Here is a 16,803-nt window from a genome sequence, read left to right on the forward strand (position 1 = left end):
TATGCTTGGTGGTGTCCCACAGTCTCTGAGACGTTTTTCTTCTTGTTTCTCAGTCTAGATAATCTCAATTGGTTAATATGTAATTTCACTGATTCCTGTTCACATCTGCTGTTGAGCCCTTAGTTTTTTTATATCAGTTATTATATTTTTCAACTCCAGAATTTGTTTGGTCCTGTTTTTTTTTAGTATCTCTTTTATTAGTATTCTGAATTTGCTAAGACATCATTCTCATATTTTTCTTTAATTCTTTTTTCCTTTTTAATGATTTTTTTAAACTTGAAGTATAGTTGTGCAACCATCACCACCATCTAATTCTAGAATGTTTTTATCATCTCAAAAAAGCTGTATTAATTGATAACCACTCCCCATTTCCTTCCTCTCCTTAGGTCCTGGCAACTACTGATCTACTTTTTTCTGTCTCTTTGCGTTTGATTTATATGAATGTTTCATGTCAGTGGAATCTCACATTTTATCTGGCCTTCTATTTCTGGCTTCTTTCTCTTACCATAGTGTCTTCGAGTTTCAGTCACACGGTAGCATTTATCAGTGTGCTCAGTCACTCAGTTGTAGCCAACTCTTTGTGACCCCATGAACTGTAGCCTGCCAGGGTCCTCTGTCCATGGAATTTTCCAGGCAAGAATACTGGAGTGGGTTGCCATTTCCTTCTCCAAGCATTTATCAATGTTTCATTCATTTTTTATGGTTGAAGAATATACCATTGTGTGGCTGTACCACATTTTGTTTATTCATTCTTCAGTTGATACACTTGAGGTGTTTCACTTTTGGGCTGTTATGAATAATAATGCTATGGACATTGATGTGTAATTTTTTTTTTAATGAACTGATGTTTTTCAGTTTTCTTGGGTATATGCTTAAGAGTAGAATTGCCTGGTCTCAATGGCAACTCTCTGTTTAATGTTTTGAGGCACTGCCAAACTGTTTTTCACAGTTGCAGCATCATTTCACATTCTCACCAGCAACTTAGGAGGGTTCCGGTTTCTCCACATTCTCACCCACACTTATTTTCTGTTTTGTTTTTTGCTTGTTTTTACTGTAGTCATGCTAGCATGTGTGAAGTGATATCTTACTGTGATTTGTTTTTCCCTAGTGACTATCCATGTTGGGGATTGTTTCATTTGGTTATTGGCTAGTTGTATGTCTTTCAAGAAACATCTGTTCATATAATTTGCCCACACTTTACTAGGTTATTTGTCTTTAAAAAATTTTTTTTAAAGTCCTTTTTATATTCTGGATACTAGACCCTTAACAGATACATGATTTTCCATTATTTTTGCCCATGCTGTGGGTTGTCTTTTCCCCTTGGTAGTAACCTTTGATGCACAAATGTTTTTAGTTTTGATGAAGTTCAGCTTATCTATTTTTTCTTTTATTGTTTGTGTTTTAAGATGTCATGTCCAAGAAACCATTGCCTAATCTAAGATCACAAAAATTTGCACCTATATTTTCTTTTAAGAGCTTTAAAAGTTTTAGTTCTAACATTGAGGTCTTTGATCCATTTTGAGTTCCCTTTTGTTTATAATATAAGAGAGGGGTTCTTATTCATATATATTTTTTTCCATGAGGATATCTAGTTGTCCCATCATTTATTGAAAAGACTGTTCTTTCTCAACTGAATGGTTTTGCACCCTTGTCTAAAATTAGCTGACCATAGGTGTCTGGGTTTATTCCACACTCTCAATCGCATTCCATTTACATATATGTCTTTCCTTATGCTAGTGCTCTGCTGTCTTTATTACTGTAGCTTCACACCTAGGTTTTCAAATTAGGAAGTGTGAGTCCTCTGATGTCTTGTTTTCAGTACTTGGTAGGTTATCTTGGGTCTCTTGCACTTCCATATGCATTTTAGGATCAGCTTTTCTGTTTCTGTGGAAAAGGTTCAAATTTTGATAGAGACTGCATTGAATTTGCAGATGAATTTGGTGAAGTAGTATATTTTTAAGCATTACCAGTTTCATTTACATTAACTTTGGACTGTGAAGAAGGCTGAGCGCCGAAGAATTGATGCTTTTGAACTGTGGTGTTGGAGAAGACTCTTGAGAGTCCCTTGGACTGCAAGGAGATCCAACCAGTCCATTCTGAAGGAGATCAGCCTGGGATTTCTTTGGAAGGAATGATGCTAAAGCTGAAAGTCCAGTACTTTGGCCACCTCATGCGAAGAGTTGACTCATTGGAAAAGACTCTGATGCTGGGAGGGATTGGGGGCAGGAGGAGAAGGGGACGACAGAGGATGAGATGGCTGGATGGCATCACTGACTCGATGGACGTGAATCTAAGTGAGCTCCGGGAGTTGGTGATGGACAGGGAGGCCTGGCATGCTGTGATTCATGGGGTCGCAAAGAGTCAGACACGACTGAGCAACTGAACTGAACTGAACTGAAAGTGGAAAAAAGTTTAATGTTTACGATGTTTATTAAAAAATTAAGTGAGTGTGTGGGCCTTACTTGACCTTCTTGAATCATTGGCAGAGGAATGGGGGTGGACTCTCAGAGCCAGGAGCACCAGTGTGCAACACACAACAAAGAAGGGTGTAAGACACTCACTGTGGCCAGTTCAAGGTGATAGTTGTCCTTCACAGAACACACCGTTTCCATGTGAGCAGCCTTCTATCCTTCAGCACTCCTGCTGAGTGTTTCTCTTGCCCTTCTGAATTTGTACAGCCACATTGGTAACAGTGGAACACTTGAGTAGGGATGGATATGATTGCCTTATTATATGTAATTAATTTGAAAAATGAACATTTGGGAACATATTTCTTACATATAGCTGTTTGATATATCATTTCTTGAAAAGTTCATGAGAGTTTTTAAGAGTCAAAATTCTCTTGAACACAGAGCTACAAATGGTGCCAGTTTAATTGGATTTATATGCTAGCCAGGTTAGGGTTGTACTTTTAGAGTATGTGTTTGTATTCATAATACTTTTCTCATCTCTTGCTCTTATAACCTGTCTACCTTCCTGGGTTCCTAATGGAATTGTAGAATCATAAAGAAGGTATGGTAATTGGCTATAATGAGTGAAAAGGTGGTTGTTGTTTAGTCACTCAATTGTGTCTGACTCTGTGACCCCATGAACTGCAGCACGCCAGGCTTCTGTGTCCTCCACTGTCTCCTGAAATTTGCTCAAACTCATGTGCATTGAATCGGTGATGTCATGGTATGACGTATTTATTTTTATCTACCAAAAAAGCAAAGTAGAAAGAAAAGCTAGTTCTCAATAAGTAGATCAAACTATATACAGACATCATGTAGACTACATATGTCATTCAATAAAATGTATTTGAACTATTGTTATGTTTGAGAGAGCAGGTTGTTAAGGCAAGTGTAAACCTAATTAGTTGTGGAGGGAGAATCACACTGCTTCACTATTGTAGGTTCAGAAATGACAACCAGGGATATTTAGACCTTGCTTTTTGCACCTATCCAGAGCCAGGGCTTGTGTAGAAGCCTCCCGAGGGTGTAGGAACTGGCACAGCCTCCTTTGCTTTGATCATCTAGAGGGGAAATTGGTACTGGATGAGGATGAGAAGCAAACCTGCCAGCCACTCACCTCTCCAGCCTCTGTCTTTCGGATGCTGCACTTCGGCCGACCTGGGTATCCTGAACAGACCTAAAGTCATCCTGCTTCAGAGTCTGCTGTGGTAGTCCTTTCACGTGATGAGCCCTGGCCATCACTCTTGCACTTATCAAAACCTGGCGTACAATCATGGCCTCCCTCCTTAAGGTAGAGTAACATTTCCTTCATAACAACCTCGATTTCTCAGTCTTTTGCTCATCGCTGCACTTCCCAATCCCCCTTAAGGTTTTGTGAGTGCTGTATTTGTCAACAGTCCTAATCGGGTACTCTTCTAATTGGATTTGTGAGCTCTTTGAGGAAAAAACAAGGGAATGCCAAACACAAACATTAGTCCAGGCCCCATGTGATGTGTCACTTGTCAGCCTGAACTTTGAAGCGGTTTGTGTGGAATCAAACTTTTTTTGTTGTGTTATTTTTGTACTACAACTTGAGGAATTTTCTAACCATCATCATATCATAGTTCTACTCTTTTATAATGTTTCTTTTTCATTTGGAGCCCACCTTTGTGGATGATAGCATTTCAGGAGTTAATGTTCCAGAATTACTCACTGTCCTATAACTCTCCTAATTCTATTTCCCCCCCCCCCCCACAGGAAATGACTTAGAAGCCTTACAAGTACATCTGTGCATTTTTGCTTCAGACTTTACAATTGAGGGCCAACCCAGTCTGGAAGCACCTCTTATTAATGTTACAAGGAAACCGCTACCTCAGCAAACAAAAGGAAAGAAGACTTATAATAACAAATGCCATTTTTTTTTGAAAAAAAAAACTTGTTTTCAGAAAATATTAAAGGAAATTTGGAAATTTTTCGCATTTAGAAAAAGCTTTACAGGTAAATGGATTTGGCAGGCAGGCTCTGTCAAAATTCTGAAATTTGATCTTCCTTCCTAAGGACTTAGTGTGAAGTGATTCTGTACTGCTTTTTAAATTGCTGTTGATCAGCTTGTGGGTTTTTGGGTTCTAACTTTTCTGGTATATTGAAGATACATTATATTACATTTTTTAAAGTTAAGTTATTTTTCTGCCATTGTAAATACAAGTATCAAAATATTCTTGCAAAGCAGTTCTCAGTAAACATTTTCCTCAGCAACCATATCTTTTTATTAAGAGGATGGAATGCTAGCAGTTCTTATATAGCATTTTGGACACACTTATTTTTTGTCAGAAGTCCTGCCTCCACTGAAAATATTAACTATATAAACTTCTTGTCCTTTTCACGTCGACATTGGATCACATGGTCACCTGCCTCATGGAAATGCCTTTTTTAAAACTTAGATTTGCAGAACTCCACTATTTTTATACCTAGCCACGGTTTTAGGAAGGAAAAAAAAGGAATCAGAACCCTGACCCTCTCCCGGTCACTGGGACAGTGCCCTTCCCGCATGTATTGCTGCAGTGCCCAGGACAGTAAAATGGACTACAAGCGGCGCTTCCTGCTTGGCGGGTCCAAGCAGAAGGTGCAGCAGCACCAGCAGTACCCAGTGCCCGAGCTGGGCCGAGCACTGAGTGCTCCCCTGGCATCTGCGGCCACCACCACGCCCCTGGGCAGCCTGACCGCTGCAGGCAGCTGCCACCACGCCATGCCCCACTCCACTCCCATTGCCGACATCCAGCAGGGCATCTCCAAGTACCTGGATGCCCTCAACGTCTTCTGCCGTGCCAGTACTTTCCTCACAGATCTCTTCAGCACTGTGTTCAGGAACTCTCACTACTCCAAGGCAGCCATGCAGCTCAAAGATGTGCAGGAGCACGTCATGGAAGCAGCCAGTCGGCTGACTTCAGCCATCAAGCCCGAGATTGCCAAGATGCTGATGGAGCTCAGTGCTGGGGCTGCGAACTTGACGGATCAGAAGGAATTCAGTCTCCAGGACATTGAGGTAGAGTATCTTCTCTGTCATACTTGGGTTGGAAAGTGTATTCCAGAGGTAAGTGAGAATGTTGTTTTAGTTTTTTCTCAAATCACTGAAATGATGGTCTTTGTCCTCTTTGCACTGATACTCTGTTCCTATGAAAAAAAAATTTTTTTGCATGCCACGTTTTGAATTGCTTTCATTTAAAATTAAGTAGGATAGAAGATTATTAAACAAATTAATTAGCCTAGATTTTCTTTAAATTTTCAACTTGGAAGTTAATTTCCAAATAACATGCTGTTAAAGTACACAGTGATGTGATGTGATGTGATAGTCACTCAGTTATGTCCGACTCTTGCAACCCCATGGATTGTAGACCGCCAGGCTCCTCTGTCCGTGGGATCTCCCAGGCAAGAATACTGGAGTGGGTTGCCATTCCCTTCTCCAGGGGATAAAGTACACAGTAGGGACTGAGAATTCTAAATGTGATTATAAAGATTTATTTGTGAATTGTCGTTATATAGACCCGTTGGTTTAATGTAGCAAGTTCTACACATGTTTACAGGATAAAGGTATTTTTCCAGTTCTGAATTTACAGTTGTTCATATTAGGATACATTTGATTCTTATTCAGGACATTTCTTAGGTCTTTGGTAGTCAAAATGAAATATTCTCCCTTTTTCAAGGCTTTATAAAATTGGAATATGAATTTCATTCAGAATAAAGGTGATGTTTTTCCTTCCTTCATTTAGAAAATAATTGTTGAACTGTCATCTGGTAAATTCACTCCACTGCTAGATTTTTAAAATTATTTTTAGTTGCTCAGAGAGTTCGTCTGAGTTTGATTTTTCCATGTGTCCTTGTACATTTTAGCAGCATATCGGAGGTTAGATTTCTGGATGCTAGGAGGGAGAATGTTTTTCCAGCATCCCGGGGTTGTATTTGATTTTTGGAAATCACCAGTCTTCTGAACCAAATCTCATGATTGCAGTGGCTGAATAAGCTAATTTATACTCTTGTGGGTTTCGGGGGAACAAAAGCTAAGCTATTAAGTATTATGACTCACTTTTAGTGTGTTTAAAAGGCATATTGTGATCTGGAAAGCATTTCCAAAAGGAATTTTTTTGTTTTATTTTCGGCTGTGCTGGGTCTTCCCTGCTGCACAGGTTTTCTCCAGTTGTAGCGAGAGGCGGCTACTCTAGTTGCAGCGCGCCGACTTCTCATTGCAGTGTCTTCTCTTGTTGTGGAGCATGGGCTCCAGGCGTGGGGTCTCAGTAGTTGTGGCACACGGACTTAGTTACTCCACGGCATGTGAGATCTTTTAGGACCTAGGGATCGAACGCATGTCTCCTGCATTGTAGATTCTTAACCACTGAACTACTGGGAAAGTCTTCCAAGAGGAATTTAAAATTATTTTCGAAAAGACATAATAGTCTTGGTTTAAATCAGGCATTAGGCATCTTCAGATTTTTTCTGTAGAGGGCAAATAGTAAATTTTAGGCTGCGTGGGCCACATTTGTCTCTGTTACAAATTCTTTGTTTTTTGGGTTTTTAAAAAAATAACCCTTTAAAAATCTAATAACCACTTTTCCCTTGTAGACTTGTCTGTTGGACTGGATTTGGCCTATTGCTGAATCTGCTAGTATAAATGTATACATGTGTAATATCTTCCTTGGGTCATTCTGTTTTGAACCTATCCAAATATATTTTTATTTTCTGATTTTTTTCCTATAGTCATGGCATATAGTCAGAGAAAGCATGATTTTGCAGTGTTTTTAAAAGTGGCTTGGCATAGTTTAAAGTATTTTTTAATATTATACATGTAAATCATATATAAAGCATATTTTTTAAAAAATTGTACTTCTCAAAAGAAACTCAAGCAGTAAAATTTAACAGTACTGCTCGACTCTCCCATCTCATTCCTTTTCCCAGAAGAGACCACTGTTAACTGGGTTGGTGTGTGCCATTCCAGACTACTGTGTATACATGCATAGATACACAGCTGTGACTTTTGTTTGTTTTATGTGAAAAACCAAGTGCAGCTCCCTGTGTGCTTGATGGCTGCTGGGCAGAGATGTGACAAGAGAGCACTTAGAGACTCTGCATTCTCTGAAACAGTTGAACAGTATTAGGCCCAGACTGTTACAGCTATCATCCTATAATGGCACAACCATCATTAGCTTTATTTAGAATTTCAGTCAAGAGTGGTTTGAAAAATGAGGCCAAAGCCTCTTATTTTGACATGAACATTACTGAACTCTTCTTCAGGCCGTGCCTCCAAGTGCTGGAGGAGACAGAGCTAGGCCTCCAGGGCCACTTCCCCTCTGACCCAGTGGGCAAGTGCCCTTGTTCCCCAGGACAGGACAACTAGAGAAGGATGCACTAACCCTGAGGACTTGGAGTGAAGTAACCCACTGGGTGCGGTAGCACTTAGCCGGTCCCTTCTGCTTTTCTGGGACCAGTGTGGACCATTTGAGCTGAGAAAGGGAAGTATTTCTTGTTGTGTTTTGGAATTTTGGCTTGACTTTCCCATTGAAATGTGATTAGGATAGCTGGAACACTACCATGTTTTTGTGTATAATGGGCTAAACAGGCTTTCAGAGTCTAAACTGGAAACTAAGTGCTGTTGATGGGTTTTAGAATCTATGCTTGTATTCTGGGTTTCAAACTGCTGACTTATAAGTAAATCCTAAAATGTGATTGCCAAATGTAGGCCTGCAGACTTAACATTTTGCTCTTTCCACAGAACAGTATTTGTTGTTTCTGGAATTTATGTACCGCTGTGGTCCCTCTCTCTCAGGATATTCACCAATTCAGATGGAATAGTTAGGCATTTTTTCCCCTGTGTTGGCTTTTAAAGATTTTATCAGCAAGGCCCAGAGACGCTCTTTAGCATTCATCCTTGGGGAAAGAATCTGTGGTCTAACATCGATGAACTTGACTGACTAGGCAAGGACCTGTGCTTGGCAGCTGAGCCTAGGACTGTGGTTGAAGAAAGCCCTGAATTCAGTGTTCAAATGCTTGACTGTTTTAAACCTGAGATAGAGTACTAGTTCCACTGTCCCACCCCTTGAGGGGGCGAAAACATGCTTCTGATGCTCCCTGAGTTAAAGTCAGGTTTGGGATATGCTCACTGATTGACAGACCCTGCCGCCTGTGTCTAGGAACTGCAGTTGCTGACTGTGCTCTGGGGCAGGCAGGGTGTACATGAGTCCTGTCCTGTCTGTATTCATTAGTGACTCTGCCCCTTACTTCAAGTGGTTCACCCTCATAATCCCACTGTTGGAGAAGTAAGTTGTGAGGATTAACTAGTGCTCTTGACACTGCTTATTATGGGGCATGGAATCAGAAAATGTGGGTTTAGAAAATGACTCTGCTTCTTATTGTCTGTGTGATGTTGAGCAAATCTTCTAACGTCTGTAAGCCTCAGTTTGCCCATCTATAAAATGGAATTACCACCCACCTTCACAAGAGTTCTTGTGAAGATCAGAAGCAATTAGTGAGTGAAATACTTTACCCAGTTAGTTGTCATCCCATGTTATTATTGCTTCCAGCATGGCCTGAAAGGTGCTATTAGCCCTTCTCTGAAGTACAGAGCACAGTTATGTACAGAGTCAGCATCAGAGAGGAATGTACAGCAGGTCATTCTTCTCCCCAGAACGCTTTTAGGTGGAAAAAGTTGCCAGTCTTAGGACATTTGCTCTACTCATTTATTTCCTGGTTCTTTAGGCAGGCCACCTCCCTTTCCCTTCTGTGTTATTGTTTCTTTGGGTGTTATGAGATGGCAATAGTATTACCTTGCTTGATGTAAAAACTGTCAGGATCTTTTCAGCATAAAAGCCCTTAGGGACCTCTTCTACCAGTAGTCACTGCTCTATTACCTTGTAACTAGGATTCCCAGGTGGTGCAGTGGTGAAGAACCCACTTTGCCAGTGCAGGAGATGCAAGAGATGCAGATTCGATCCCTGGGTCAGGAAGATCCCCTGGGGTAGGAAAGGGCTAGCCACTCCAGTATTCTTGCCTGGAAGATTCCATGGACAGAGGAGCCTGTTGGGCTACAGTCCATGGGGTTGCAAAAGAGTCAGACATGACTGAGCAACTGAGCATGCATAGAATGGGGATGCTCAGGGAAGGGAATGGAGAGGGATGTGGGACACTTGGAGTAGCTAGGATTTTTTGAACAAGCCAGTTGACAGTTCAGATGGGATTTTCCCCCTCTGGATTTATAGAAAATGTAGAGTTTACTTTGTATATGAACTGGAATGTTGTCTAAAATTAGAAATATGATCTTAATCAAGTGCTCCATGGGGATTCCTTTGTGTAAGTCTCTATCAGTCCAGCCAAAATGAATTCAGGAAAAATATGGTTTCCCACGTTGAATTTGTTCATCATATAAAGCTTTGACATCCCACAGCATTTTTTACAGGTAGACCACATGAGACCTGCTGTCTTTATCTTTTTGAGTCTAGAGGCATCTTCATTGGTATGTTAATTCCAATGTTCCTGTTAAAGGCCAGGCTACATGAGTTGAGTGGCTGTGAGTTCTCTTTGGTTTTGTCTACCTCAGTTTTATTTGTCCTAAAAATCTGGTATCCTAACTGATACTGAGCCTTAGACTCATTTGCAAGCAAAACATGTAGTTCATATTAAAGAAGTATAGGCAGTCCCCTAACTAGGTTTTTATTTATTAGAAAGTCACAAATGTTAACTTCTTTTTACAAACATCTGTCACTCTTTTTAAATGAAATTACTTTTTCAGTGCAAATATGTAAGTGAAAGAATGAAACTGACTTGCAGTTCATGTGTTCATTAAACAGATATGTGTTGCACACTTTCTTTGTGCCAGGCACAGAGGAAGCAGCGGCGAACAAGACAGAAGTGCCTCCTTTCATGAAGATAGATGGGGACTGTGATCTTAGACAGTTGGTTAGAAAAGGCATCAGTGAGAATGTGATATTTGAGAAAGAAACTGGGGGAGATGAAGAAGCAGGCCTTGATGACAGCCAGGAAAAGAGGGTTCTGGGGGGAGGGAACAAAGCTCTTGAGGCAGGAGCAAACCTGAGTGTGTGAAGAGCAGTGAGGGTCTGTCGTGGCTGAAACAATGAGTGAAACGGACACGAGGGGTGAGGTCAGACAGGTAAAGAGGTCATTCTCTGCAGGGAGGATGAGAGGAGGACAGCAAGATGAAGTGATGACACCTCTCGCCTTGCTTTCTTCACCACTTGGGAGCTCTGGGGCTCTGGTTTCACGTTGGGGCCTCAGTATTGATACGGGGTTCCCAAGAGTTGTATGCCTTTAAAGGGATGTATTTTATATCTTCCAGCATTTTTAGTGACTTTCCAAGTACAGTGTCCCTCAACATCTGCAGGGGATTGGCTCTAGAACCCCCTGTACCGAAATCTGAAGATTCTCAAGTCCCTTATGTGAAATGGCATAATATTTATATAGAACCTACATACATTCCCATGTGTAATTTAAGTAATCTCTCGATTATTTATAAAACTTAATACAGTTTAAATGCAGTGTTAATAGTTATTAAATTCAGTATAAATGCTATCTAATAGTTGCCTATGGCAGATTCAAGTTTTGATTTTTGGAACTTTCTAGAGTATTTTCCCCTGAATATTTTTGACCTGTAGTTGGTTGAATCTGCACAAGTGGAAATTGTAAATCAGAGGACCCCCTGTGTCACCATATTATAAATAGACTTTAAATCAAGTCTTTATGTAATTACACCTTGGCTTTCAGTTCTGTGCATTGACAGATATCTTTTCTATACTGTGTACCTATGAATATGTTTGAAATAATTTATTTGTGAGCACTGACTGACTCTTAAGGACCTTAATTTAGGCATTTTAACGTTTATTTTGGATAGATGTATGCCAGAAATGCTGCAGAGCAACAGTAATGGAAAATATTAGAAGCTGGTTTCAAAATGTGATTTTCATTAACCCTAATGGAATTAAATTTGCATAGTGTTTTTTTTTCTTTTTTTTTTTTGCCTAAAGGTAAAATTCAGTGTTACTTCTTTCTTGTTTCGTCTAGTTGACCTTCCATAACAGATTATGGAGTAAATGTTTCCTAACTATATATGCCAAATGAAAATTCAAATTGCTGGTATTAATCAGAAACTCAAATTCATTTTATAAAAAAATATATAAATCCAGTTTTCAGGCTGTTAATTTCTGTCACTCTTCTTGGCTGTTCTTTTAACCAACTGAATCTGTTATCTAAATTGTCTTCAGATTTTAACTATTAGAAGAAGCTGTAATTAATTAGGCAGTTGAAATTTGGGTGATTGTGCAAAATTTCATTGTGAACAACAAATAAGATTTACTGCCTTCCCAGCCCATCTTTATGGGTAGAAGCTCCTGGTGCCAGAGGGTATCAGTCACTCTGGAGGGACTAGACCCTTTGATTTGTTAAGAAGTGCTGTGCACAAAAGAGATACAGATGTAAAGAACAGACTTTTGGACTCTGTGGGAGAAGGTGAGAGTGGGATGATTTGAGAGAATAGCATTGAAACACGTATATTATCATATGTGAAACAGATTGCCAGTCCAGGTTCGATGCATAAGATGGGGTGCTCAGGGCTAGTGGCACTGGGATGACCCTGAGGGATGGGATGAGGAGGGAGGTGGGAGGAGGGTTCAGGATGGGGAACACATACACCCATGGTGGATTCATGTGAATGTATAGCAAAAACCACCACAATATTGTAAAGTAATTACCCTCCAATTAAAAAAAAAGAAAAGAAAACTCAGTGCCAACAAGAATAAATAAAAGGATGGAAAAAGAGGAAAAAAAAAGTGATCTGCAGCCCACTCATTATTCTGAAAATTGTTAATTAAAAGGAGAAAAATGAGGAATTAAGCAAATTTCCTGCTTCTCCACTGCAGACATTTTTTCAGGGTAACCAAATATAGCCCTAGTGGATGAGGGAAGTTTTCTTCTATTTAGAAGACTGACTACTCTCCTGTGTAGAAAAGATGATACGATTAGAAAACTCACCACTTTGCATACCATAATGAATTAATTGACTCAGGTGGTGGTCAACGATGGGGAATAAAATCATTTGATGAAAGGCTGCTGGAGAGGAATTGGGCGTTTCTCAGCCAAATCCATTGGTCAACCTCAGCATCACTGAATCCGAGACAACCTTGTGATTGTGTCTCCTGATAAGAACTATACAGCACTCCCATAATGCAGTCTTGTACTTATCCCTCTTTCTGCCATATCCTGGCATGGGAAGGACCCTGAAATAATCTAGTCAAGCCTCTAGAAGGAATTACCACTCTACAGGAAATTTGGGTGTGGTGGCACAAGTTATATAACACGATAGGGAGCAATCACAATCACACAAATCCAGAAAGTGGCATATTCTATAGGCAGTTGACTTGATTCGTTCAGCAAGTCTAGTAGCATGAAGAAAAATTCAGTAGAGAGTTAAGAGATACAAATTAAAAGAGAATTGAGATAAAACAACCAAATAAAATGAGGTTTTTGGAGTTGAAATTCAAACCAAAAAAATAAAGACTTTTTTTGGCTACACCACATAGCTGATGGGATTTTAGTTCCTTGACCCTGGGTCCTTAGCAGTGAAAGAGTGGAGTCCTAAGGACTGGACCACCAGGGAATTCCCCCCAAAAAGACATTTTTAAAGATAAGTTGGGAACTTTGAACATGTATTGGGTCCTGGTTGATTGGGATTTGCTCCAAAACATTCCAGCAGAATAAGGTAGAGTTGGGGAGAAGGATGAAAAAAACAGCAAAATGGTTTTACTTGTTGAAGGTTTTTGATGGGTACATGGGGTGAGGGGTTGTTATACTCTGTTTTTGTGTATGGTTAGACATTTTCCAAGTTTAAAAAAAGGGAGAGAGAAACTTATGACCACATGACAGGAGTAATGTATCAGAAACACCCAATAAATAATTCCATTTCATGGAGTGATTTGTTCATACGAAGTGGTCTTCTAACAGAAACAGAAGTATTTAGGAAAAGTCCTGTGTTCTGTCTCACAGAATACTCCTCTGGCACGCTGGTCCTAAGTTTGTTGTTGGGGGGTTTTCCTATACAAAGCAATTTGGGATCAGTTTTAACACGTTTATATGTATATATTTTTTAATATGTATCTATTTCTTTCTTTGTTCATTTGGCTGCACTGGGTCTTAGTTGCTGCACTTGGAATCTTCGATCGTCACTGCAGCATGTGGAATCTTTTTTAGTTGCAGCGTGCAAACCCTTAGTTGTGGGCATGTGGGATCTAGTTCCCTGACCAGGGATTGAACCTGGGACCTTTGCATTGGAAGCACAAAGTTTTAGCCACCAAACCACCAGGGAAGCCCCAGTTCTAACACTTTTTCCTGGAGTTAGCATCAGATCCCACAGTTAATGGCTCAATCCCACAAGATTCCCCCTACCCCCTCACTTAGATACCAGTTACAAGTCCAGGGTGTTACCTATGTTTCTTAACAACTGGCTATAAATCAAAAGAATCCCATGACCCTTTCCACAGATTTGATTAATTTGTTAGAACAGCTCACAGAGCTCAGAATAAAACATTTCTGAGAAATGTTTCTTCATCTCAGAAAAAAACTCAATTATAAAAGGATGTTACTTAGGAACACCCAGATGAAAGATATGCGTAAGGCAAAGTTCGTGGTAAGTGGTGTGAGCTTCCATGCCCTTTCCAGGCCTGCTACCCTGTCAGCACCTGCACATGGTCTTTATCCCAGAATCTTTCTGAACCCCATCCTTTGGGCGTTTCTGAACCTTGATTTCACAAGTGTGGTTGCTTCAGTTTTGGTTGTTGGTGATTGATTCTCTCTCCAGCCTCTTCCCTTCTCCAGAGGGGTTGGGCTGAAAGTTTCAAACTTGGTTCCCCTGGCAACCAGCCCCTATCCTTAGGGACTTTCCAAAAGTCACCTTGTTAACACAAACTCAGGTATGATTGAAAGATGCTTGTTATGAATAACAAAAGATACTTTCTCTCTCTTATCACTTAGAAAATTCCAAGGGTTTTAGGAGCTGTGTGCCAGAAACCATGGGAAAAGACCAAAATACGTATTTATTATTAATTACAATATCACAGAGAGTATTATTGAATAAGGTATAGTGATGAGAAAAAAGGCAAGTGCTTTTCAGAAAAAAGTGAAGGAAATAAAAGTGAATCAAGGAAGAAAATGATGAGAATAGAGGAAAGATACCTCTGAAGGCAGGACCCCAGCAACAAAGAGGAGTCGAGGAAAGAATGCTGTGCTTGCAGTTTTGGTGACTAAAATGGCAGTGTTGCTTTCTTTTAGGAGACTATAATTTAATATTTCATAGTTACTAAAAAGTCATAGTTACTAAAAAGACAAGATGGCAAAAGAATAGGGAGGGGAGACCACTTTCTCCCCCACAAATTCATCAAAAGATCATTTGAATGCTGAGCAACTTCTACAGAACAACTTCTGAACACTGGTGGAGGACACCACGCATCCAGAAAGGCAGCCCATTCTCTTTGAAAGGAGGTAGGACAAAATATAAAAGACAAAAAGAGAGACAAAAGAGTTGGGGACGAAGCCCTGTCCTGGGGAGGGAATGGTGAAGGAGTTGAAGTTTCCACACAGTAGGAAACCCTCTCACAGGCGGGTCTGTGGGGAGTTTTGGAATCTCAGGAGGCAACGTAACTGGGAGAAAAAAAAAAAAGAAACCAATAAAATACAAGTCTAACCACTACTGCGGTAAAAAGAACTGCCGGAAAGGCTCTAACCTAACAACCTAACCTGGCCTGGCCTGCTCACAGAACAAAGGATTGAACGAATACCAAAGGAGAGCTAGCTGTGTACCGGCCCCTCCCCGCCCAGAGGCAGAGAGGCAGGCTTGGGACTGCCAGAGCCGGAAAGCAAGGGGCTGCTACAGTCTCAACCCCAGAGACACATCTTCCACCAGGAGGGTCGCTGCCTGAGATCAGCTCTCTAGAGGAGACATGTGGTGCACCCAGGAAACCAAGTGGCCGGGACCGGGGAGGTAATTAAGACGCACGGCTCACCTGGGACAGTACGCTTGACAAGCACCTGGTCACCTGAGCTGCTTAGATCTGGGAAGGGCGCAAAACACGCCCAGCCCACAGAGGCTGAGCCAGAACTGTGTCTGAGTGTCTCCTGTGGAGGTACAGGTACCTTTTGAGGTACATCATTATCTTCATTACCTCCACCATAGTTTGGCCTCAGGTCAAGCAACAGAGAGGGAAAACAGTCCCTTCCTGCTGGCTCTCCCATCAGGAAGAGCAGTGGCCTGCCACAGGGGCTCTGGGTGCAGCAGACCTGGGTAATGGCATAAGCCCTCTTGGAGGAGGGCGCCATTAACCCCACCATAGAACCACCAGAACTTCCCCTGGACTGGGGAAACAGACTCTTGGAGGGCACAAACAAAACCTTGTGCACACCAGGATCCAGGAGAAAGGAGCAGTGGCCCCACAAGAAACTGACCCAGACATGCAATGAGTGTCCAGGAATCTCCAGTGGAAGCATGGGTTGGTGGTGGCCTGCTGAAGGGTAGGAGGCACTGAGTGTAGCAGGGCATGCATGGGACCTTTGAAGGTCATCATCATCTTCATTACCTCCACTGTAGTTTGGGCTCAGGTCAAGCAACAGGGAGGGAACACAGCCCTGCCCATCAACAGAAAATTGGATTAAAGATTTACTGAACATGGCCCCTCCATGAAATCAGATTGATTATATTCTTTGCAGCCAAAGATGGAGAAGCTGTATACAGTCAGTAAAAACAAGACTGGGAGCTGGCTGTGGCTCAGATCATGAACTCCTTATTGCCAAATTCAGACTTAAATTGAAGAGAGTAGGGAAAACCACTAGACCATTCAGGTATGAACTAAATCAAATCCCTTATGATTATACAGCAGAAGTGAGAAATAGATTTAAGGGACTAGATCTGATAGAGTGCCTGATGAATTATGGACTGAGGTTCATGACATTGTACAGGAGACAGAGATCAAGACCATCCCCATGGAAAATAAATGCAGCTGGGGAGGCCTTAAAAATAGCTGTGAAAAGAAGAGAAGGGAAAAGCAAAGGAGAAAAGGAAAGATATAAGCATCTGAATGCAGAGTTCCAAAGAATAGCAAGGAGAGATAAGAAAGCCTTCCTCAGCAATCAGTGCAAAGAAATAGAGGAAAACAACAGAATGGGAAAGACTAGAGATCTCTTCAAGAAAATTAGAGATACCAAGGGAATATTTCATGCAAAGGACAGAAATGGTGTGGACCTAACAGAAGCAAAAGATATTAAGAAGAGGTGGCAAGAATACGCAGAAGAAGTATACAAAAAAGACCTTCATGACCCAGATAACCACAACGGT

The 16,803-nt window shown here is 40.9% G+C and overlaps 1 protein-coding gene and 1 non-coding gene across 2 annotated transcripts in view; one reads left to right on the plus strand and one right to left on the minus strand.

Annotated features, from left to right (window-relative positions):
- GARRE1 (granule associated Rac and RHOG effector 1) overlaps positions 1-16,803 on the plus strand; it is a 74,677-nt gene that overhangs the window by 18,619 nt on the left and 39,255 nt on the right. The window contains exon 2 of the mRNA XM_068991732.1: positions 4,188-5,472. Coding sequence (XP_068847833.1) covers positions 4,978-5,472 — 495 coding nt within the window. The 5' untranslated portion in view covers positions 4,188-4,977. The remainder of the gene's footprint in view (positions 1-4,187; positions 5,473-16,803) is intronic.
- Positions 13,713-13,785, minus strand: TRNAG-UCC (transfer RNA glycine (anticodon UCC)). Its single transcript has one exon. It is a non-coding gene; the product is annotated as a tRNA-Gly (tRNA).

This window comes from Capricornis sumatraensis, chromosome 20, assembly GCF_032405125.1.
Source record: "Capricornis sumatraensis isolate serow.1 chromosome 20, serow.2, whole genome shotgun sequence".
Taxonomy (NCBI): Eukaryota; Metazoa; Chordata; class Mammalia; order Artiodactyla; family Bovidae; genus Capricornis; species Capricornis sumatraensis.